At 42.7% G+C, this 24,862-nt stretch overlaps 1 protein-coding gene across 4 annotated transcripts in view; it reads right to left on the bottom strand.

The window, feature by feature from the left end:
- arvcfb (ARVCF delta catenin family member b) overlaps nucleotides 1-24,862 on the bottom strand; it is a 274,658-nt gene that overhangs the window by 100,374 nt on the left and 149,422 nt on the right. For 3 of the 4 annotated variants that reach the window (XM_085474489.1, XM_085474492.1, XM_085474491.1), the window contains exons 6-7: nucleotides 8,423-8,581; nucleotides 7,661-7,681 (exon numbers count right to left, since the gene is read on the bottom strand). In XM_085474489.1, coding sequence (XP_085330615.1) covers nucleotides 7,661-7,681; nucleotides 8,423-8,581 — 180 coding nt within the window. The remainder of the gene's footprint in view (nucleotides 1-7,660; nucleotides 7,682-8,422; nucleotides 8,582-24,862) is intronic. The other variant, XM_085474490.1, reaches the window with a different exon arrangement.

The raw sequence follows: 24,862 nt of genomic DNA, 5'->3' as shown, positions 1-24,862 counted from the left end.
CCGTCTTTATTTTCCCATCAATGCCATGATTCTGATTTTAATCAGGAGCAGAGGCACGTAATAATATCATGGAACCACAATGAAGCATTAAACCGCACCACAAAGGACGGCGCCAGGAGCAAACGCATAAACCACATATCAGTTGTTAAACACGGCATCCTCATTAACTTGCTTGAAACAAATAGAAATTTTCACTGGCCTTGTTTCTTGGTTACACTCTCACTGTGAGCTACATAAGACAGCCTATTTCAGGAACGTCAAGGTTCATTTCCATGTTTTAAGCACAGTAATTACTGAATAGTTTGCATTTGTTTCTAACTGCACAAAGCTGAGGTGGAGTGGCATAGTTAAAAAAAAACCCAAAGAGCTCATTTGCTTGAGTTACATCAGCTAAAGGATGTGCATGACCTTAGAATCACAATAATGAGCTTGCTTTCATCTTGTTCACTGTGGCAGGTCATAGCAGGACCTCAAGTCTAGACTGCTCTGGTGCTACTTGCTGGGCTTCGGTGACCCAACAAGAGCTAGAGGCTGAATGTCATACCGTGCATGAGGTGGCTACATGTGCACAATAAATAAATAAACATTTCTAGTATTTTTTAATCACATTTGGTTAATATTTGGTGCTATTTTATTCTGACAGAAACTGAGACGAGGGTACGTTGAATGCTACAGCTTCCCAGCCTCGACACGCCCGGCTGCCTTGTACTAACACAGCTTTTTAGGCGATTTGCAAGGGCTGCAAAGGGAGCTATCGGATAGGTTTCAAACGCTCTTTGATGTGCGCTCAAGTTCACAAGGCGTTAAACCGTCACGCACGGGTAGACGAGGGACCAGGGTTTCAGAAGAGCCTCTGAAATATGCTCAAGTGGTGTAAACAGGCTCAAAAGAGAATTGCTAAATTGGTTGCAAATATATATGAATATGTAGCAATACTCAAGATTTCTGTGTTTGTACATGCTTGGAAAGTGACAGCAGTACTGAAAAATGTTTAACAAAAAAACAAAGCAAACAAAAAAACCCACAGGCAGTTAAGACACAGTCCTAGACGGTTTATCAAACTGTTAAAACAGAGGGGAAAGTAGCAGGCGCCAAACTGTCCACTTTACAGCACTGCAAGACATTTCACAACCTCTGTGGCATTCACTTTATCGGGCACTTAAATTGACAAGGTGGCCATGGGCTAGTGAGGCAAAACTGAGGGAGTGATCAGATTTTTGAGCAGCTTGTGATTGCAAAACCTTCGATTAGTTTTCATCTTCTCTTAAAGAGAATGAGGAAAATTAAAACTGTTATTATATCTTGGGAAAATTCAGGCAGGCGGGGGGAGGCAAGAAACAACACAAATCACACAGGTTCGGCGTCCTTTACTGGGTCTGTCTCAGATAGGGTGGGGGTCGAGTTGGTGACCGGGGTGGGGGTGCGTGTGGCAGGCCTGGACTCCACTAACAAGTTGTCAGATACCAACAATGGATGGTAGGTGCGACGGGTGATGGTTTTCACCACTTTGGTGACCTGAAGTTGAAGGGATTCGTGGGAAAATTTGTTTCATTACACACTGATCCATACAGTTCTGATTCACATAGTCTGAGTGTAACAAGCAACGGTGTGCAAAAGAGAAACAGCTTAGGAATAACAAAATGATCTAATAAACAGATACACTGCTATTTTAATGAGCTGGAATCACCACTAAACCACAGATGTGTAAGAGAAGTCTCCTCCAGTGCCAGTGGGACCTTAGAGGAGGGGTCAAATATTTGTGAAGGAGTAAAGCTCTTCCCATAATTCAGATATTTAGCTACTATGTGTTTTCCGTCATGAGACTGTGATATTCTTTCTTTTAACTGTTTGAAACCCAAAATGGCCACAGCTGGCCGGTCAGAGTGTTTCTATTTTTTGGATCAAAAATTTTTTTGTACACACTATATGTTAATAACATCAACACCTAGCAATAAATCCGTCAGATGACTGTTCATGTTATAATGTCGGGTGTGGAGCATCCACAGCTATTCAGTCTGGAGGAGGCTGTAAAGCTTTGTGAAAGGAGGCTGAAACAGGTCGATGAGCCAATGAAGCTCACTTCTGATGGATGACAGCGACACCAACATTTTTAAGGATTTCAACTTTTCTGTTGGCCTGAGTGACTGAAGCTTTCTTTGAGGTGGAGCTATCATTGCTGGAGTCAAACATTAGCATAATGTTAGCTTATAACCAGCTGTTCTTGTTGTTGTTTAGCTGGCTCTTGGTAACTGTCGAAGATGGGAGGGTAGCAATTCTGATCTGCTGACAGTAACTGGGACAAAATTGAGAATGAAAAGGCGTGTTTATGCCTATTTTAGTGTGTTAGAGCTCTGATTTCAGTTTAGTGCATGAGGCTTGAGATGAGCTGGAAAAGGACGAGGTAGAAATGTGGAAGGGGAAAGGAGTGGTGGAGGTGCCAGATCAGGAATCAGATCAGGAATCTGGAAGATTCTAATAGGATACTATATAGGTAAAGACCCTACAATAATACACAGAAAACAGATATATGTATATATATAAAAAAACCTCATCTTAAGTGCGTCATGGTTCCATATACAGTGGGGCAAAAAAGTATTTAGTCAGCCACCGATTGTGCAAGTTCCCCCACCTAAAATGATGACAGAGGTCAGTAATTTGCACCAGAGGTACACTTCAACTGTGAGAGACAGAATGTGAAAAAAAAATCCATGAATTCACATGGTACGATTTGTAAAGAATTTATTCGTAAATCAGGGTGGAAAATAAGTATTTGGTCACCTCAAACAAGGAAAATCTTTGGCTCTCACAGACCTGTAACGTCTTCTGTAAGAAGCTTTTCTGTCCCCCACTCGTTACCTGTATGAATGGCACCTGTTTGAACTCATCATCTGTATAAAAGACACCTGTCCACAGCCTCAAACAGTCAGACTCCAAACTCCGCCATGGCCAAGACCAAAGAGCTTTCGAAGGACACCAGGAAAAGTATTGTAGACCTGCACCAGACTGGGAAGAGTGAATCTACAATAGGCAAGCAGCTTGGTGTGGAAAAAATCAACTGTGGGAGCAATCATCAGAAAATGGAAGACATACAAGACCACTGATAATCTCCCTCAATCTGGGGCTCCACGCAAGATCTCATCCCGTGGGGTCAAAATGATCATGAGAACGGTGAGCAAAGATCCCAGAACCACACGGGGGGACCTGGTGAATGACCTGCAGAGAGCTGGGACCAAAGTAACAAAGCTCACCATCAGTAACACACTACAACGGCAGGGAATCAAATCCCGCAGTGCCAGACGTGTTCCGCTGCTGAAGCCAGTGCATGTCCAGGCCCGTCTGAAGTTTGCCAGAGAGCACATGGATGATACAGCAGAGGATTGGGAGAATGTCATGTGGTCAGATGACACCAAAGTAGAACTTTTTGGTATAAACTCAACTCGTCGTGTTTGGAGGAAGAAGAATACTGAGTTGCATCCCAAGAACACCATACCTACTGTGAAGCATGGGGGTGGAAACATCATGCTATGGGGCTGTTTTTCTGCCAAGGGGACAGGACGACTGATCCGTGTTAAGGACAGAATGAATGGGGCCATGTATCGTGAGATTTTGAGCCAAAACCTCCTTCCATCAGTGAGAACTTTGAAGATGAAACGAGGCTGGGTCTTCCAACATGACAATGATCCAAAACACACCGCCCGGGCAACAAAGGAGTGGCTCCGTAAGAAGCATTTGAAAGTCCTGGAGTGGCCTAGCCAGTCTCCAGACCTCAACCCCATAGAAAATCTGTGGCGGGAGTTGAAAGTCCGTGTTGCTCGGCGACAGCCCCAAAACATCACTGCTCTCGAGAAGATCTGCATGGAGGAATGGGCCAAAATACCAGCTACTGTGTGTGCAAACCTGGTAAAGACCTATAGTAAACGTTTGACCTCTGTTATTGCCAACAAAGGTTATGTTACAAAGTATTGAGTTGTATTTTTGTTATTGACCAAATACTTATTTTCCACCCTGATTTACGAATAAATTCTTTACAAATCCTACCATGTGGATTCATGGATTTTTTTTTCACATTCTGTCTCTCACAGTTGAAGTGTACCTCTGGTGCAAATTACTGACCTCTGTCATCATTTTAGGTGGGGGAACTTGCACAATCGGTGGCTGACTAAATACTTTTTTGCCCCACTGTATGGCACTTATAGCAGAATTCAAACATAATGTGTTAAGCATAGGTTACCTTTTCGTGACACTGAAACTTCAGGTTAAACGTACCTCTCTAACTTATTAAAAGCAGTTTTTAAAAAAGAAGTCCAGATGTAGAAGCCTATGGGGGGGAAACCTCTCACTTGATTTATTTGAGGTTATGGTCTTAATGGCTAGTTTCAAGTCTTCATAAACGCAACATCATGTTCATTCTGTAAGCTATGGTTCCAGTTAGAGCCAAGGAGGAGGATAAAACAGGCTTTTAGAGCATACGAGCGTGTGGTGTCCCTCAGTTTCTCAGCCAGATCAGTTTCTCGCTTGTTGTCTCTAGTTTCAAAATACCGAGGTGGCAATCGTTAAATGGCTCAGCACCAGGGAACTTCCCTAAACGATTGATGACGTCACAGTGGCTACATGCTGCTTTTCCATGCATTTTATGGTCGCATAAAATGTTTGGGGGAAAGTGGGCTTTAACACTAGGCCTGTTGAAATCGTGACTCAGACGTTATTATTCAGTTTTGTCTCGATTGTTAATTATTCCTCTGAATCCAGCATTTGTCAGGAAGCTTCAACTTCTGTAGCCCCACGCAGAGTTAGCCTGCTATCTCTCATTAGCCTCCTGCAGTGAGAATAGACAAAGACTTGAGAAACCCATTCAGCAATTTTGAATACATTGTATCCGAAGCACCAGTCAAATCATTTTTCCTGTGGGTGTCAGACACGGAGCTATTGACAACTGTGTCGATTTCAAGAACGTCCCAAGGTGGCAATTTTCCTTTGATTAGCTGCTTCGTTAGCAATCATTCCACTGAAGCCAGTTTTAAAAAGGGGTTCACAATATATCTGACACCACTGTTGCAGTGTATCATCAACTTTTAGGAGGATAAAGAAAATTAAGACTCTTGTCAGATTTCAAAGCTAATTATGTGCCGGGCTCGGCCATACTTATAAACCATGTCACATGGCTACAGCAGTTGTCTGCATCTTGAGAGAAAAGTGTTCTTACTCTGCTCTAGTAACTGCCTAGCTTGATGAGTGTGCAGTCTATCTTCATCAAAGACAATTTCTTTTTTTAATAACAGCCAGACATGAATAAATCACCATTAGGCCTTTTTTTCCCCTCTGGAAGATAATAACCAGTTGCTGCTATTGGTTTGGTGGTCTGCATCCACACACACACACACTAGCTCACATCCAGACCAATGAGAAAGAAGGCTGCTTTTATTGGTCCAACTGTACTTTAGCACTGAAATGACCGGTGTTTTATTCAGAGTGTCTGCCAGCAGGAAAAGAGGGCTGGGAGGCAGCCAAGAAAAAAGAAAAAAAAAAAAAAGCATGGCATTGTAGGGCAGGAGGTAGAATGTGGATCTAATTGAGCATGTATATGTGTTCTAACTCATACGCACGTTCAGGGTCCGGGCCAGTTCACTTTTGAATTGACCTGATTGAGCGCATAAACAGAACCAGCAGTTAATCTGCCAATGAAAGGTTATTCAGTGCTGTTTTGCAGCTTTAAATGAGAAATTTCCAAGATTAACTCCATTTGTCACCTGAGATTTACCGGTCTCTTTGCACAACCACACAGTTCTACAACACAAGTCCCATCTGTTTTTATTTTTTCCCAACGGACAATCAGGGGGGAAAAACCCCCCACTTTTCTCTTCCTTTCCCATTATTCAACCAAGTAATTTTCCCGAATACTGAATTAAAAGAAAAATATTTACAACTGAACAAACTTTTTTCCTTTTTTGCCTGCAAATCAGCAATGTAGGAGAAGCTCCAGTGCTTCAACTTCAAACAGTCAGGTGGGGGATAACCATAAAGGGAAAGGAGTGTGTTAGCATTAGAAAGCATGGCAAACCTTTGGGTTAAAAGAGCACGTATGCACATAAATACAACTGACTTGCTGGGAGAAATGGAAAGAGGGATAGGGTAAAGGAACACTTCAGAAAAGGGAGTCAAAGACAGGAGAGGAGTTGAGGAAAAAGACAGACAAGGAAAGCGAGCAGGACAAAATTCTCTTTGTAAATTCTCAACTGGGTCTGGATCTGTTTACCACCACAGACCTACAACCTTCCACAAGTTCACCCTGAGCAATCTGCTTAATCTACATTCCCCTTCAAAGTGACTTCCAGAAAACAGGCAACCCCACCTCTCAGCAGGGTGGCAGGCCCTTAAAACTAGCCTCGTTCTTTCCCCGTCCTCGGCAGCAAAGCCCTTGATTAGTGTGATGTTTTACTGCGTGCGTTTTGTGTGTGTTACTCCTAACAAGTCTTGCGCTGTAATGCATAAAAGCGTGCGAGAGAGTTTGTGTGGCCAATTCCCTAGCAGTAAACAGGCTGGAGGGCAACGGGTCCTCCCTGATGAGGGATTAGACCAGGCTTTTTAATTACAGTTTCACAGTCACAGGAGTAAGAGCTCCACACAGCTCCTCACCACTGCTCTGGAAGCCTCCAGCTACAGCAGCTGACTGTAGCCACAAAGGCGTATATCTGAATCCCCCCGCAAAGATTTTGCAATACAACCCTATCTCTGAACGCCTTAAAATGTAGAAGCAAAAACTGAATTTTCAATCCCAGCATTATTCTGATGATGCTGTTTGGTCAAATCCAATACAACAATGAATTCAGGCTTTAGCAGAATAACGATACCGCCTGAAAAGGTTTCACAGCTCTGAGATCTTCAGCAAGGTAGCAAATGATTTTGTCCTGGTTTACATGTTAAACAAACACCAAATTTACTTTGATTTCAAGAAACCTAAAACAATTTCACTGATATTAAAATTCCCCAACCTTATAATTTAAAGCGTACAGTTTCAGGAAAATGTTTGTGAACACTTCACTGTGTTTCTTTATAAATATCACCTAAAACGTCATTAGATTTTCACAAAAGTCCTAAAATTAGATATAGATAAAAACTAGACTTGGACATTTATTTATTAAGGAAAATGGACTGCATTAGTCAAAACTCTTTAGAGAGAACGCATAATGAGTTGCTGTTTTTGTGCAGGACCCACAAATCTGATGTGTTTGTGCCATTATTTGCTTTCTCAGACGTTATTGTGAAGGTCCGACTTTGATTGATCCTTTTTCCAAACTCACTGATTCAAAGAGTCTGATTCTAATGTCGCCTCCATATTTACTGCTAAGGCCACAGACTGTCAAGCTTTTGCTTGCAGCTGTATATCAAAGTTATAAATTATAGACTTTCTTATAATTTATGATTCCACCAAGGAATACTGAGACACTACATAAAACAAAGACAGAGAAAAACTATGCAAAAGAGAGTATTGCTAGGGACAGATCAACCGAGGTGGAAGCAGCAAGCAGTGGCTTAAGTGAGAGGTCGCTTTTAGCTTGTGATGATGCAGAGTTGTGTTGCACGCTGCTGCTATAGCCTGTATGGGCACACAAATAATGGTGGCGTGATGGGAAAAGCTATACTGGTACAAAAGTCAACTCACCTTCACGTTAGCTGATATACCCTTACAGAAAAACAAAAGAACACAGTAAAGGACGAATCAACAAAGGAGCTTTTGAGGAGCACAAAACTGATAGAACATCAGGGGAATTTGCTCATAATAATAATAATAACAATAACAAATAAAAGAAAGAAAATGAAGAAAATAAAGCCATGAGAAGGAGATGAAACCACTTTGGGCTGTAGGATTATGGGATTTATAGTTCTTAAGAATGGAAGTCTGGGAGTGGAGATACGGTACCAAGCAGTAATCCATAAGCATAATTTGAGCAATACTGAAATGGATCAAAGGGACTTTGGGGAGTTTTGCTACTATGAGGTTATTGGGATCAATGTGCCAAAACAATGCCGCTGCTTTGAAGAGTCCTACTCGTGTGATAGTACGCAGAAAAAGTATGGCTTACCAGTGTTATGCACAGGTCATAGCTTTATTTTAAAAAACATTTTAAAGTTTCAAATTTTAACTGGATCACTCCTTTAATTTAATATATCTGTGGGGGACAAAAATGATTTGATCCCCTGCTGAATTTATAAGTTTGGTCACTTGCAAAGAAATGAACAGAAATTTGCTCCATTTAAATGCTAGAAATGCACCAGTTCAACAGCGTATCAAATAATTTGCCCCCCTGTATAACTGACCTTTCTATTTAATCATGTCGTCACTAGTTTTTTTTTTTTTTTAGGATCAGCATCAGCCACTGCCTATGCACTGTGACCATGCTGTGTGTGCAGCTTTGCGTCTTACCTTGGTTTCTGTGCGCCGTGTGGTTCCATCATCAGAGGTGACCACTGAGACGTGGGAGGTGGGGGTGCCGGGGTCTTCTTCAATGGTGACCGTCTCCTCCACCACCTCCTGCGGCTCTTGCATCATGGCCAGGGATGTGGCGTTACTGGGGCTCTGCTCCTGTGCAGAGAGAAGTAAAAAAGAGAATCTGAGAAAAACTGAACTGAAATAACCGACAGATTTAAAAAAAAATTAAATAAAAAAAGCTGTTAAGATAGAATGGAGAAAAACAGAACAGCATCCAGGTAATCATCCATTAGACATACGACAAGATGAAACTTTAATTGGGCCACAGCAGCAACAAATGACATTAGAATCCAGCAGAGAGAAGCAGAGCATAAATAAGAACATTGCAAATGAAGTGTATTAAATATAATGCCACCTGCAATTTGCAATGCAACACTTGAACATCAAGTAGATGGAAAGTGTGAAGCGCATGGCGTGAATAATAATGTGTAGGAAATAACCGCTTTAAAATACACGGATATGAATAATAAGTGTTTACGATTTCCAAACACGATGCGGTATGAAAAAAAGGGCTGCAGAAAATATTCATGAAAATAACTGAAATATGAAAATGTAACTGTATTGTATGGATATAATTAAAAATAACATACTGCCGTTTTCACAACGACAGTGACTCAGTGTGTCAAACATATTCAGTCTGTCCCTGCTTGTGTATAGGTCATGAAAATGTACATACACTGTCAAAGATTTAAAAAAACAGTTTAAAAACACAAATGCACAACTGGTTCACTCAAAAAAGGACGTAGCTGAATTTGAAATGTTCACGTTATTGTCACTGTAACAGCAGCAGATTTAGGATAGGGAACATCAGACATGCACTGATTCAGTAATTGAATTGGATAGTGGTTGGACAGTGACTCAGAAAGCTAGACTGGACATCGATGACAATAGGCCAATCGATTGGATTCGGTCTTGCTCTGTGTTTACTATACCACGTGTCAGCAGCAGCGCAGTGATTGTTAGAACAAAACCTAACATAGCACGGAGGAAGATAACAACAACTTGTCAGCAGATTGGAGGTATTCCACACGTCTTGCTTGTGGCAGGTAAGTTTGTGACTTAAACTGTGGCCAGGTGTCTTCATTTGACTGAAAAACTGTTGACAACTCTTTCCCTCTCTCCCAACTCTCTCTGTCACAGTGCTCTGCAAAAGCCTTGAGCCATTCCTTGGTTCTTTATATTTTGCTAGGAAAATGGATGAAACAATTTCTTCAAATGTGGAAAACTTAAATTGAAATACAGTAAAAAAGAAAAAGCAGAGTTAATACAGTTCTAACAGGTTTAAAATCAATATTTGGAGTGACCAGCTTTGCTCTTCAACACAGATTGAACTCTTTTAGACACGCTTTCTTATCATTTCTTTAAGTAGTCTTCAGGAATATTTCTCTAGGCTTCTTGTTTCTACCTTGAGCTCTGATCCCGGTCAAGATAATCTCACACTGCTTCATCAATGCTGAGGTCTGGGCTCTGAGGAGGCCAATGACGATTTAAAATCTGATGGTACTTTTCTACATTCATATTTCCTTCACTTCTGACAGGATCCCCACAGCCACTCACAGAACTACAGCATGAAACCACGACAGAGCCTCTACCATGTTTTATTAATGGCTAAAGACACCACTGTTAAACCTCTCTCCTGATCTCCCCAATTCATAGTGACATTGATTTGAATCAGAAATTTCAAATTTGGATTTAACACTACAAAATACCTGATGCCACTAATTTTCAGTCTAGTTATTATATAATTTGATGTACCTCGGTCTTTACTTCCTGTTTCCCTTTAACTGAGTTTCAGATGAGGCTTCAGTGAACAGTAGATGGATCAGATGAAAAGGAGCTTTGCAAGGCATCATTACATCATTCATTGACAATAAAAGGGTTTAACAACAAGCAAATACATATCTACTTCAGGTTTTCTGTCAAAATACCTTATTCCACATATTAACTACAATATAGCTTTCCCATTACCTCCTGTATTTACTGAACTGATCCATTCTACACTCAGAAAAAGTGAATTCTCCATTTTATATATTTCCTGTACTTTTTCTTTCCATTCTGTCTGTACTGGGAGTTCTCTCATTAGCCATTTCCTGGTAACTGCTTTCTTACCAGCTCCCTGGGTAATTACTTCTACAATTTCACTCCAATATGGTTGAATAGCTGGGCAACCCCAGAAGATGTGAAAGTGATCAGCTACCAGTTCTCCACACTGTCTCCAACAACGTCCATGTTTACATTGGACCTTCTGCTTTCATTTTAGTTTCTGAGTAGTAAGAAAAATCGAATCATATTTTTCCAATGCAAATTCCCTCCCGTGACCTGAACTAGATCTATTCAGTTGTGTAATCTTAGATTTGTACGTATCAGTTATTAGGATGATTAGGCCAGTATTACTTTCATCCCTAGGTTCCATGTTACTGTTAAAATAGGATCTAACCCCCAATATCGGAAGTAGTCTTGCCTTTCCAATCATGTTTGCCCTTAAGTCTTTCAAAACTGTGCATTTCCCCTGCATCTGATGTCCAAAGACCTCTGGCTGACCATCGTTTAAAGCGATTATCTTGCTGGGCTGGAGCAAATTCTTTATCATATGCTACCCACCGTAGCTGTTTCATCGGATTTCCTAATTTTTGTTATTCATATAACCAAACCAGATATTTAGGGGTGTTCTTGTCCCACAGTTTTCTTTCAGTTCTAAATGTGATTTTCTGTCTCCGATTATTGTTTGAAATGGTAAATCTATTTGAGTCATGTCCACCTTACTATTTTGCTTTGTAGGAAGGGTTGCACCAGTAGATTAAATATCTCAATTCTGCAGCTTTAAAATGACTTTGCAGGAAGCTGTAGTGTTGTGCATCTCACTCTGGGCTTCCATATGAATCCTGAGAGCATTCTGCTCCACATATTAAATAGTTTCATTGGTGTTTCAACCAGGACTGACCGAGTTGTTTATGTCAACTCTACTACCACTTGACTTGCATAACAAATTCCATCTATGTATACCTTCCTTATAATCAGTAAATCATTTATATCATAGATCTCAGATAATGTTTTGGGAACCTTATAACCCTTCTTCACTGTACATGTCTTCAGATTCATTCTTTTAGTTGTATTAGTAGAGTCAAGAGAGGGCTGCAGCAGTCTCTGCCATACATAAGGGTACCTCTGGTCTCTTCAGTAATCATGTTAAATATTTTCTTAATTAGCATTTGGTCATTACGGGCGATCGTGGCTCAAGAGTTGGGCGTTCGCCTTGTAATCGGAAGGTTGCCGGTTCGAGCCCCGGCTTGGACAGTCTCGGTCGTTGTGTCCTTGGGCAAGACACTTCACCCGTTGCCTACTGGTGGTGGTCAGAGGGCCCGGTGGTGCCAGTGTCCGGCAGCCTCGCCTCTGTCAGTGCGCCCCAGGGTGGCTGTGGCTACAATGTAGCTTGCCATCACCAGTGTGTGAATGTGTGTGTGAATGGGTGGATGACTGGATATGTAAAGCGCTTTGGGGTCCTTAGGGACTAGTAAAGCGCTATATAAATACAGGCCATTTACCATTTACCATTACCTAGTGGTCTGTAAACATGGCTTATGGTCAATGAGTCCAGTTACTAGGATATATAGCCCCTCTTTGTCTAATTAGTTGAAAGGTTTTTTTTATTAGAGATTAATATTGCGACACCTCTTGCATGTCCTGGTTTGTATGATGAGTAATATGTATGTCTAAAAACCAGTTGTTTAACTGTTTAATGTTCCATATTATTTATACGCATCCCTTACCAGAATATTATGACTTCATTTTCCATTTTCATCTTGGTTGCAATTCTTTTCCTTTTGATTGGGCTTTGCAGGGCTTTAACATTTAATTTTACTATATTATATTCCTGGAATTATGTCATATTCCCCTAAGCAAACATGTATAGTATAAACTCCAAAAGTGAAGTTCTGAACAGGGAAGGGAATCCTCCAAATGAAGGGCCCCTCCTGGGAGCACAGAGATCCTCTCTGGTTCTGCGTGTGTGCTTCCCTACTCTCAAGTTGCGCCATATTATACTTAGATTAAACCACATTTATTATCAAAATGTCTTCCCAAGTGTGACCTAGTGATTTGGAGAGCGGCATTTCTGATTCTAAATTGTCCTGATAAACAGTTACTTGTGTCTCTACTCCGTAACTTTTCCATAAGTTGTTTACTCACGAATGGCCCTTAATTTTTGGCCTTTAATCCTCCTTTGTTGTTCCTCTGTTATATGTAATGGGGCTGTCAACATAGACCCGAAACCTTGCTGGGGCTCGTGTCTTGCACAGTTTACGCAGTGGAGCATATTCCCTTCTTTTTTGGATAACTTTGGGTAGCCATGGTCAAAAGAAAAATCTTGCAGCAGTCTTGTATCCCCAGGTCGATGTCTGAGAGCAAAAGTTTGGTCTTAATAAAGTTCTTCAAGGACTCAGTTGGGTTTCCACGTTATTGTCCTAACATAAGTTGTTTCTTCAGGACTGCGTCCCAAAGTCAGTTAACAGCGAACACCATTGTGGCATGTGCGTTATCTTTACTTCTTTCTCCATTTCTTTCCTTTTCTGTGGTCTTTACTATCTTTGCTCTTTATTTTCCCATAGGTCTTTAAATAAACGTGATGTTCTAGACAGGAAAAAAGGGGAAACGATAGACCTTTGCTGAGAGTTCACATAATATGCTGCTGTTCATTTTGCTGCCACTTCCCCTTTAGTCCTGTACACCATGCTGAGAAATAACAGCTCTTTGGGAATCACCTTGTTGGTACAAAAATATAATTTTATTCCTGTCTAACTGTGTTATCTTTGGCATTTTCGTAGATTCAACTATGATCAAATGATCTGTTTTTGCAACAGGCTGCTAGTAACAAAGTGCCTAAAGACACAATTTGGTGTTCTTTGCCAAGTTGTCTGTTATGCGTAGACACAATACTGAGTCATCGCTTGAGTTAGGCAGAATGATGATGCTTGAATGATTCACTGATCAGTGTTAATTGGCTTGACAAACAAAACAAATCCTCTGAAAACGGTCAGGTACAAGAACAAGAACAAGACTGAAAATTAGTGAAAAAAGCAGCCAAAGGAAAACGTTAAAAACCTTCAGAAAGCCTGAGGAAATATTGGTCAAGACCACTCTGAAAACTTTAATAAAAGTCTGGCTCCATGGAGCAGAATATAAAAAAAGACAGGCAGCTCAAAAACCATATGCTTATGATACCATGCACCAGCTATAGTGCACTGGTTGTAAGAACAAGAGTTAACAAAGCGTGGAGGTTTAATAACTTAGCATTGATATTAGGATAACAACACTGCAATGCAGGATAGGCAACAAGCTCCTCACCTCTTGATACTTAAAGTTAAAGCTTCTTTCAAGGCAAGAAAAATCAGAAGGACCATTTTTATTCATATTTCATTGAAAGGCCGTGGATTTCAAAAAGAAAAAAAAACATGTCTATAGGCTACAGGTGACAGTGAATATGGGGTTCCGCATAACCCACCTGACCTTGTTCAAAGAAACAAGGTCAGGTGCTGCATTTCCTGCTGATGGAAAATGATACAAAGTCAACGGTCGGAGGTGCAACGCCCTGTCATGGCCCGCTGCTGCGCTGGAGTGTGACAAAATTACAGCTCTCAGGGTGGAGAGGGAAAGGGAGGCATTTGAAGCAATCACTGATAACCAAAACAGCACGGAGCCAAGAGAGGGAGAGGAAATCGAAAGTAATAGAGAGGGCGGAGAGGGAAAGGCTTGCAGTTGGACGGTGTAGTGGGAGAAAGAGTGTTTCTTATGTCGGAGGAAAAAGGAAGTCTGCTTGTACTGGTCATAAGGACTTTGTTCAGGGTGTTAGAAATGCCACAATAATGTGTGCACTTCCTGTTCTCTTTGACCCTGATGAAATGTATTAACAAATTCTGTAAAATATAAATAAGATAAGAGATAAGATAAGATAGAACTTTATTAATCCCTCGGGTGGGTTCCTCTGGGAAATTCGATTTCCAAAAAAGCACAGCACCGACAGAAGTTACAGAGTTATACACACACACATATATATAAATACAGAGACAATATAAATAAAATATACGAAGGGGATAAATAGAATAAATAGGAATAAAAATAAAAATACAAGTGAATTGCACATTTCAAGTATTGAGTCTATTGCACCGTTGACTATTTACAAAAGTATTGCACAAAAGGTATTGCACAGTGAGGTGAAGAGGCACTACAGCTTAGTTGTTCCCCCCTCCTTTGTCCTCCTGTTTCCCCTCCCTCTCCCCTCCAGAGAGGAGTTAAACAGTCTGATGGCGTGTGGGACAAAGGAGTTTTTAAGTCTGTTAGTTCTTGTCTTTGGGAGAAGCAACCTGTCACTGAACAGACTCTTCTGGTTGTTAATGGCCGTGTGCAGAGGATGCCTGGCATTGTCCATAATGTCCATCAGTTTCTTTAATGTCCTTTTCTCTGCCACTGTCACCAGAGTGTCCAGCTTCATGCCGACCACAGAGCTAGCCTTCCTGATCAGTTTCTCCAGCCTGGATGAGTCCTTCTTTGCTGTGCTGCTCCCCCAGCACACCACAGCATAGAAAAGTACTCCAGCAACCACCGACTGGTAAAACATCCTCAGGAGCTTCCTGCAGATGTTAAAAGACCTCAGCCTCCTGAGGAAGTACAGTCGGCTTTGGGCTTTTTTATACAGGTGCTCTGTGTTGCATGACCAGTCCAGTTTATTGTCCACCCACAGCCCGAGGTACTTGTACTTGTTGACCACCTCCACCTCCTCCCCCTCTATCTGAACCGGCAGTGGACCTGCTCTAGACCTCCCGAAGTCCACAACCAGTTCCTTAGTCTTTGAGGTGTTGAGTTGCAGGTGGTTTGTGTGACTCCATGCGACAAAGTTCCTCACCAGACTTCTGTACTCCTCTTCCTGATCATCCCAGATACACCCCATGATGGCTGTGTCGTCTGCAAACTTCTGAATGTGGCATAATTCAGAGTTGTAGCAGAAGTCAGAGGTGTACAGGGTGAAGAGAAGAGGGGACAGCACAGTTCCCTGTGGTGCTCCTGTGCTGCTGACCACTGTGTCAGACGTGATGTCCTTCAGCCTGACGTACTGTGGTCTGTCGGTGAGGTAGTCGGAGATCCAAGCCACCAGGCAGGGGTCCACCTCCATCCTGTTCAGTTTTTCTTGAAGCATACAGGGCCGGATGGTATTAAAGGCACTGGAAAAGTCAAGAAACAGGATCCTGACCGTGCCTTTTCCCCCATCCAGGTGTGAGTGGGCTCTGTGTAGGAGGTACAGGATGGCATCCTCCACTCCGACACCCGCCTTGTATGCAAACTGTAGTGGGTCCTGGGCATGTTGTACCTGTGGTCGGAGGAGGTTGAGGAAGAGCCGCTCTAGAGTCTTCATAAGATGTGACGTCAGTGCCACCGGTCGGAAGTCATTCAGCTCATTGGGCCGGTTCTTTTTGGGGACCGGGACGATGCAGGATGTCTTCCATAGGGCGGGCACTCTCCCCAGTCGCAGACTGAGGTTGAAGACTCGTTGTAGCGGCTCCCCAAGTTCAGCAGCACACGCCTTTAGCATCCTAGGACACACCTTGTCTGGGCCTGCTGCCTTTCTGGGGCGAAGCTTCCTCAGTTGTCTCCTGACCTGATCCACTGTGACACTGGGAGATGTTTGGGAGGAGGGGAGGGGGGGAGATGTCTTGCTGCTGAGAGAGGGATTGGAGGAGGGGGGTGTCATGGTGTCAGGAAGGGGGGGAAGCGAGGGAGGTAGGAGAGTGGGGATTGGACTCTGTAGTGAAGGTGAGGGTGGGGGGGTTGTGGGCTGGTCAAACCTATTGAAGAAGTTGTTGAGTTCGTTTGCCTAAATAAATACATTAAAAAAATGCAAATATTTCCATTCAGAAAATATTTCTTACTTTTTTTTGAACCCCTCAGTCTTTCTCTTAAAGACAAATTTAAATAATCTCCAACAGTGACATCCTTCCAAGTTCTTGTAATCTATTTGCAAATTCATTCACATGCTGTAATGATGACTATTTCTGTCTGCCCAATTACACAAAGCTCACAGGAGTAATGAAGCGAAGGCCAACAGGCGAGCAAGAGGAAAAGTTTTTGTGTTATTCCCTGTTGTCTTTTGTTGAAAGACTAAGTGACACTTTGTGGAGGAATACAGCTTGTTTTCTTCACATCTTTGAAGACACTAATAAGCAAACACTCCATTGATTGGACAAGTTCTCTCAGGCTTCAAAGCCCCACACGCCCTTCATCGATCTGCTCCTCCCTCTTGCTGATCAGTCAAAAAGTTTGCACTTTTTACGTCTAGGATCCTCTCCCCTAATTCTGCAACCCTCCAGCCTCCAGGTCCCTGATGGGAAAAAAGACCTGGGCTCTCAGTCTCGGTACGCATCACCTCCTTCAGCAGCTCACTAAAAATAAAAACTGCTTCCTTCATTTACCTGCCCCACTCTATTCAGTAACTTAGAGTCAATTAGCACTCTGAACTGAGCCGAGTTAGATCATTACACTTGGAAAATGGTTCCCAAGCCCCATTATTGGGGTTAATGACTGGGAAGGCTATCAGCTGCATAGAAAGAGACACATTTATTTACACAAAATCATTGTGAGCTGAAGAAAAGACATTTTTTTAAACAACTGACCGCAGGCTATAAAATTCAGCTTTGCTGGGAACAGTGTTCTAATGGCATTCTGAAAAAGGTCAGTACTGATTAGTTGCATCCTTGTTCTGTTTAATTATATATGCAAATTACCCTCCTGACTCAGTGCCCAGCGCTAAAAACAGAATGGAAAATAAGTTATTTGAAGACTCTCCAAGTGTGTACACAACTCATTTAAAATATGCAATGTCTTCCAGTAGTAATAAAATAAAGCTTTGTTTGCAGAACTGCATCATTTGCTGAAGATTCAAGGTCCAGTGGAACGTGCACAGCCTTTTGTGGATCCTGTGCCAGTCACTGGCTTCCACTTCTGATAAAAGATATCTGTCCTTAGGGATCCTTAGGGGCTCGCTGACAAACTGGCTTCTTGATCCAAGCTTAATGCAAGGTTGCTCGCTCACTTCTCCCGCACTCAGCATGCAATAAATTAAAACGTGGCGTCGAACTCGACATTACTGCCCCTAAATAAATTATTAAAAGCTGTCTGGCCACAGTCAGGCTTTCTGAGGGCCCCGGGGAAAGGTGAGGCTGATTCCAAGTCAAGGAGCCTCAGGAAAGCATACCCTTCAGTAGGGGTGGGCGATAGAAACGATATATGATAGAAACGATATAAATTCGGCCAACGATAGAGATTTTGACTATACCGCTCTATCGCGATAGCGCATGTTGATGATGTCATCAAGCTGCACCTGTTTTGGTCGAAAGCATCGCAGCGGCTACAACCATTATCATCTGCAAATTATGCCGGGCGACAGTCATAGCAAAGAGATGAAGCAGTTTTGAAATATGGGGAAAGACAAAAACTGCGCTTCCTCCACTTCCGTAACATTGATTCATTAATGTTGAATTCTCTCGCAGCTGTTCCAGTCCCATGTTGTTGCAGTATATTAATAACTAACCTCGTATTGTGGATGAATAATCTCAGTTGTTCTCCTGACTGAAGTTTGGCCCGTGTATAGCATCCTGCTATGCGACTGCATTTGTCCCTGACCACCAGAATCCCTCACGTTAACTTTTATCGAGTGGAAAAAAAGTTGGCGTTCATCCTCCAGCTTCACTGTGCTAATGTTATGCTAACATAGCTGTGTCGCTAGCATTCATGTAGCACAACATTATATACCAGGTAGTCCAACTTCAGTAACCCTACAAACGTCACTGCTGTTTAGTTTCCTGTCTTCATTATGTTGGAAGTGGTAGCAGAGCTGTACGTTTGAATTAGTTTCAAAAATCTCTCAGTCAGAACATGGTATGTCATGTTTAGGTGTAAACTAGCGAGCTAACTTCCTGTTAACTTCTAACTCAGTTAAATGTAATAACTTCTGTTTTCATGGACGCATGGATGTTAAACTTAATTGTTACACCTGGTAAAGCAGCAACGCTGATGATTTTATTAAAGATGAAAGAATTTAGACCGTTTTTAAATCTTAGTGTTCGTTTGACTTTGGGACCTGGGACCAGAATTCATACATAAGGCACACTCTAGGCCTGGAGCCTGGGGCTCGCTCGGGCCACTCCGGAGGTGGGGTGCCCCCGGCCTCTCGCCCTGGGGCTCGGTCACTCAGGCACGGCTGGCTGCCGGCGGAGCTCACGGGCGCGTCACTGCAACTCCCCCTGGCTTCTGCTCCGCGGCTGCTGAGTGAGCCCTCATCTGGGACTCTCCTCAGCTCTTTCTGGGACAGTGGCGCGGCTGCCCCTCTGTTGGTCTTCCTTGGTCTCTTGTGTTCTGGGGGCCTCTGGATGTCTGGAGTTTTGATCTCCTCCATACCTGCTTCATGCCCTGGAGGACGGGGCTGTGGCCCCCCCACACCCTCTAGCAGATCATTACATGAAGGAACCTTTTTAAAAAAAAACAAACAAGCGCGCCCATGCTCACAGGTGTACACACGGGTGATCACACCCACAAACTACACCCTTTTTGGCTCCTACCTCAAAGCACACTGTGTTCTGTTGATCTTATGTGCTGCACAATAATGTTTAATATTTAGTATTTACTGTCATATTCCCATATATCATTGTGATGTTGTTTATTCTATTACTCTTGTTCTCTTCTGCTTGTTTTCTTTTTTCTTTCTCAGCAGGTGATCCAGGTGATCGATATATGCATTTTTTTATTTCTTTTTCTTTTTTTTTTCTGCTCATTCTGTTGGTTTTTGTTTTTTGCCCTTCTCCCCCGTCCCTCTTCTCAGCTGTTTCTCTTTCCCTCTTTCTTTCTCCCCTTCTTTCCCCCAGTCAAGTCTGTCCCGTATTCAGTAAGTGAAAATAAAATAAACAATAAAAGGTGAATCAAATGGACCATTACGGCAAGGCTGGGATGGTCAATTTGGTAAAGTAAATCCGTTGGGCATCTTTCTTTGCCTTTAGACAACAATTCTGATGGCAAAAGAGCCGAACGGGACAGGCAAAAAACAAAACCAAAAAAAACCCCAAAAAAACCTTCTGTTTTCATGGATGCATGGATGTTAAACTTAATTGTTACACCTGGTAAAGCAGCAACGCTGATGATTTTATTAAAGATGAAAGAATTTAGACTGTTTTTAACTCTTAGTGTTCGTTTGACTTTGGGACCTGGGACCAGAATTCATACATAAGGCACACTCTAGATTTTTGAGAAAATTAAAGGATTTTAAGTGCGCCTTATAGTGTGGAAAATACGTTATACAGAAGAAAAGAATATATCGCGATATATATCGTTAACGCACATGTTTCAAATTATATCGCGATATGAATTTCAGGCCATATCGCCCAGCCCTACCCTTCAGCCAAGGAAGGGTGAAGTAGAGCACAGTTAAGCTAATGGTTGACTGGCGAGAGGGGAATGATAAAGTGTCAGAGGGTTATGAGGAAAAACGTGATAAGGAAGGAGGAAGACGTTTGAGGTTGTGTACTGGGTGAGTAGAACGTCCGACGTTAAACAGGAGAGCTACTAAATCGAATGATCCCAAAATGCAGCATGAGAAGTAACAAAGGAAGACGACACTTTAAGCTTCAATAAAAGTCCCTGGAGCAGGGTATCATTATGAAAACGTTCCCACTAGTACAACTATGCTGGTGTGTATGTGTGTGTCTCAGCAAGAGTCAAACCTGAAAAATAAAGATAAAGAAATTAAGAGTGCCTCATAGAGAAAACAAAACACACCCTTTCATAAACCCAGCAAAGCCTGTCTGTTAAGGACTGGATTTAACCAGAGAAGTACAGCACGCCCTGGAGTTCCTGTGCCCAAGAAAAGAAGGCAAAAAAATAAAGGTGTTTTGTCTTCTTGCCTAAAATATAGCCTTGCCAAAAGCTCGAACCTCCTCTGATGAGGAGAAAAGAGCTTGCAAGAGATTTGCTAGTTAAGTCACTTCTGTTCAGCCGATGGTAGCAGAGAAGCTGAAGCATCAAACGGACAGGGATTCGGCGCACAAGAGGGCCCAAGGATTTGTACAACCTGCACTTTACTCAGTCCAGCGTGGCTGAGGACTTGGTGAATAATGAAACCTCATCTTTCCAAGCAGTACAGAGACCAAAAAGACTATAACACCGGCTAACTCCATCAGAAGTGCTTAGAGTGTGCTTCTACTGTAATGTACATTTTAGATTATCTTTAGCTAAATAAAAATGTTTGACATTTTTTACACATTAAACCTTTATGTAGATCGGGCAGAGAACAAACCTTAAGGTCTCCATATCTCGACAATGTCCACAAAAAATCAATGCTCCAAAAAAGTAAAATAAAATAACCAAGAGCCCTTGAGCAGCCTCTGAAGAATATTTCTTTACAATAGATTACACAGGGACACACAACACCTAAAAAGCAACTAATCTAAACCATAATGGATTGCTGTGCTAAAAAAGGAAAGAAAAGGAGAAGTAGGAATGCTAAGGCGGGAGATTAAGCGATACAACGGTGTCAATTAGCAGCAGCCTGCTATCTGCCATCAATCCGCACCCATTCATCATCTGTGTTCAATAAGCTGCTCAGGGCTGTCTAAGGACGGAGAGATAGAGTAAAATGAGGGAGTGAACCAAGATAAGAGGCTCTCCTTCAATCAGGACAGAATCACAACAAGGAAACTTCACCTGGATTTAGTCTTTTCTGAAGACGTTGCTCAAGGTGTGCAGTGAAAGTTGTGCATTCAGTTTATTGATGTCATATTGATGATACTCAGCCATCACTTTACTTCACACACTGTTTCCCCCCCTTTGACCACGCTGCAAGGACAGCAACTACGCGTGTCCTCCAAACAGACTAGGAAACACTACAAGAACAAGTACTCGTCCTTTGTGTACACAGCTGCCAGCATGTGCATCCTAAAGCAAGCATAATCCAGCACAATGCTAGCTCTAGTCTGTGATGCCTGAGAGCTGATGAGATTCCTGCTGCTGCTGCCACCTCTGCTGTACACTCCCAGCACTTCCAAGCCCCGCCACGAGCTCCACCTCCACCCCATCATACACTTGTAGATCTAAGCTTCCCTTGATCTGCCCTCCTTATCTCCAATTTCCCAAACTTTGCTTTGAGTTGAGCTTGGTGCTTTCTTGTGAGAACTGCAGAGGTCTGAACCTTGACGTTGCAAATCAACACAGTTCATATTAACATATTCATCTTACATGAAAGAGTCCAAAGCTGCAACTTAACTATTTACATCGGGAACTATTTGATCAAAGAATGATTACAGATCTACAGAAGTGTCTGCAATTTGCTTCAATTCTGCTGGTTTGAAATACACCGGTAAAAAAACAAAAATACTGTAGTGATCAGGGTTGCTATCTGGATTGCAAACATCAGATTTCAAGTGTTAAATATATTTAAGTGTTACCAGTTAAATATAATTAGCTTGTAAAATGAATCTAATGTCAAAAGAGACAATTACTGCAAGGTATATATGAGGTATACACACTTCCCACTCACTCCCCCACTAAAGCAGAAATTAGATGTGCATGTCTTAATTTAAACACTGTGGGAGGGAGGCTGTGGATCTTTCCCTCTAAGACAACAAAACCTGTCAGGTCGCCAGCTGGCCATGCATGCGGGTGTGATCAGAGTCACCTTCCTGATGCACAAACACACACACACAAGTGCAAGACATGCACAGTTTTAGCCTGACCCCTGCAGAGTGACTAACAGGATTTCATTCCAGAGACACGCCAGCAATCATTACATGGCTCTTACACAATTAATCCTTTACCAAAGATCGCCTGTTTAACCTTGGGTCTGCCAATTTCCCATCAACCCCTTCTGTTTCCACCACCTGCCCTCACTGCAGTTCTTCAAGTCAAAACACTCAAATGGTAAAAGTTCAAACGAGAGGGAGGGAGGAAGAAGGAGCATGAGAGACGCGAGTGCGCTGGGGTGAAAAAGCAAATGTGGTTGTGTGATCCAAACATCCAACCAAAAGAAGGCTTGTTTGTGGGATGAAGCGGAGGCAGAAGGGAAGTCAAGTAAAGGAAGGGGAACTGGACAAGCTGACAATGTGTGGTAAAGGCCCAAAACAGCATGATAAAAAGTGTAAAAAAAAAAAAACACAAAAAAACCCAAAACAACAACAGAATAAAAGGGGCATTCAGTCACATCCAAGGATGGCTCAGCCAAGCCTCATCTCAGTTACAGCCAGGGCACAGGTCCAAGCTCTCTGGAATAACTGAGAAGTCTATCTGACCTGGCGCTGCAAGGATCCGTGTGTGCATTTGTGAAAGATGTAAAACTGCTTTGATGGCAGCAAATTCATCAGTGGTCTAAAATGTGGCAAAGATGTAAGCTTGGGGGTCCCTTGCTGTTTTGTCCCTTAAAAGAAAGAGCTTAGATATCATGTTTATGAAGTGATTTCACAACCTCTAAGATGAGAAGGGAAGGCAATTTCAGTTTAGCTTATGTGTTTGCTTCCATCCCAAGTGACAAAATGAAATATATCACAGGTCTATTTCAGCTGAATGTCTAAAACAGCTGTTACATGAAGTGCTCCAAATTCAAAACACTTTATGGTTATGATGGTTTTAAAAGCACCTTAGCACAAAGAAAATGCCAAAATGCAGCTACTAGCAAACTAGCACTCATGGTGTTTGTGGCATAACATTTATACCTAAAGTTACATCACAATATGATTACATATCACCATACCTATCGTGATATCGGCCAGTTGCGGTTATCATGATCATGCTGTAGTAGGCATTCAGGAACTGACCCCCAGATTTGTATTTTGTTTCCTTTTTTTATTGTATTTTGTCAACTTCAATGGCAAGCGTCTCATTTTATCCCCCCTCCCTTCCTCTGTACTCCCAGAATCAAACCTTCCTCCACCGCGGATCTACCGGAATTACGCAAATAGCCTGTGTGGATTCAAAACCTTGGCGCCGCAAGGTGACTAACTAAAGAGAGAGCATCAAACTCCTAATGATGCAGCTGGGAATGATTAATCTCTCCTCCTCTGGTGACTGATCCTGAGCCAAATCTGGGCTTCTCTTCCTCTCTCATCTCTTTCACGCTTGGTCTCCTGGTTTCAGACGCTTCCATTATTTCCCACCCCAGACCTGCTTTTCTCCCTCTTCCCAGAAGTCCCCCCCCCTACTTCCCCCTCCTGCACCACCCTCCGCCGATGTGCCCTTTTGTTCCTTCGTACCAGCGCCTAGAAACGGGACAAACCTTATCCAAGCCGCTTGACAGACTCGAGGCTCGATTGCTTCCCGACAGGGCATCGCGACCATATTTTCCCACTCGGAACTGGATATTAAGTGACAGATGGAAACCCCAGTTCAACCCCTGGCAACATTTGACACCAGCTTAATCTCTGGAAAGGCAGATATTCCCATCCAAATTGGCCAGGAGATGTTTGGAAAACTCGGATAATTTCTTACATATGCCATCAATTACATGCCGTAACACACAAACACACTTGCGCACACACGGAATCACATACCACATGTGTTTTCCTCGTCATTCATAGCCTGGAGTCAGATTAGGAATCCAACATCCAGAAAGTCAATCTCAACATGGAATTCATGGCAGGCCTCAGCAAATCGAAAATAAATAAATTGTGCAGATTTTAGGTCAGTAGCCAAGGAGACAAGGGGAAGGAGGATAATAAACAAAAAGGAAAAGGAGGAGAAACCACTTGGAGCCTATAGGACAAACCAAAACGATGAGCTTCGGAGAGGGTTCGGCAATCATAGCTGTGGTTTGATTATTTGGACAGCGGGTGTGACCATGAGAGACGGGGCAGAGAGGAGGAACCGAGCGCTGCAGAAGCAGATTAGAGGTAGTCTGCCGCATTCGGCGGGTGGTGGGCGGGGTGTGGGGCAGGGGTGGGTTTGCTGTGATGGTGTAACTCTGGAATCCCAGAGGGGGGCTTGTTTGCAGCGCCCCTCCCCTCAGCCTCTGGATCACTGTCAGCATGAGTCTGTCACAGAGGGCTGGCGACTAGAATGGGGGGGGGTGATGCAGTGCGCGGCGGAGGCTCCGAGACGAGCGCTGCCAGAAGCTCAGTTCATGTGAGGTCTACTGGAGATTTAGGGAGCTGGACAGGGGACATATGCTCCACATCCGGTCAGGCTACCAGTGCAAAGCGTACTAACAACCCCCCGCCCCCGGACAACTTTTCTCTAAAAACTGTCTTCATGTGCAACCGCAGGTTTTCCAAACCAACACAAATCCCCCTCCCCATGCCCCCCTTTTTTCCTCCATCGCTGACTTTCTCTTGGTTTCTCTTGTGCAGAAACAACTCT

The sequence above is a fragment of the Copadichromis virginalis genome, linkage group LG12 (assembly GCF_057382275.1).
Source record: "Copadichromis virginalis isolate Kocher_CV1m ecotype Utaka linkage group LG12, C_Virginalis_male_GT1.1, whole genome shotgun sequence".
In the NCBI taxonomy this organism is placed as follows: Eukaryota; Metazoa; Chordata; class Actinopteri; order Cichliformes; family Cichlidae; genus Copadichromis; species Copadichromis virginalis.
This window is presented reverse-complemented; position numbering and strand designations above follow the sequence as displayed.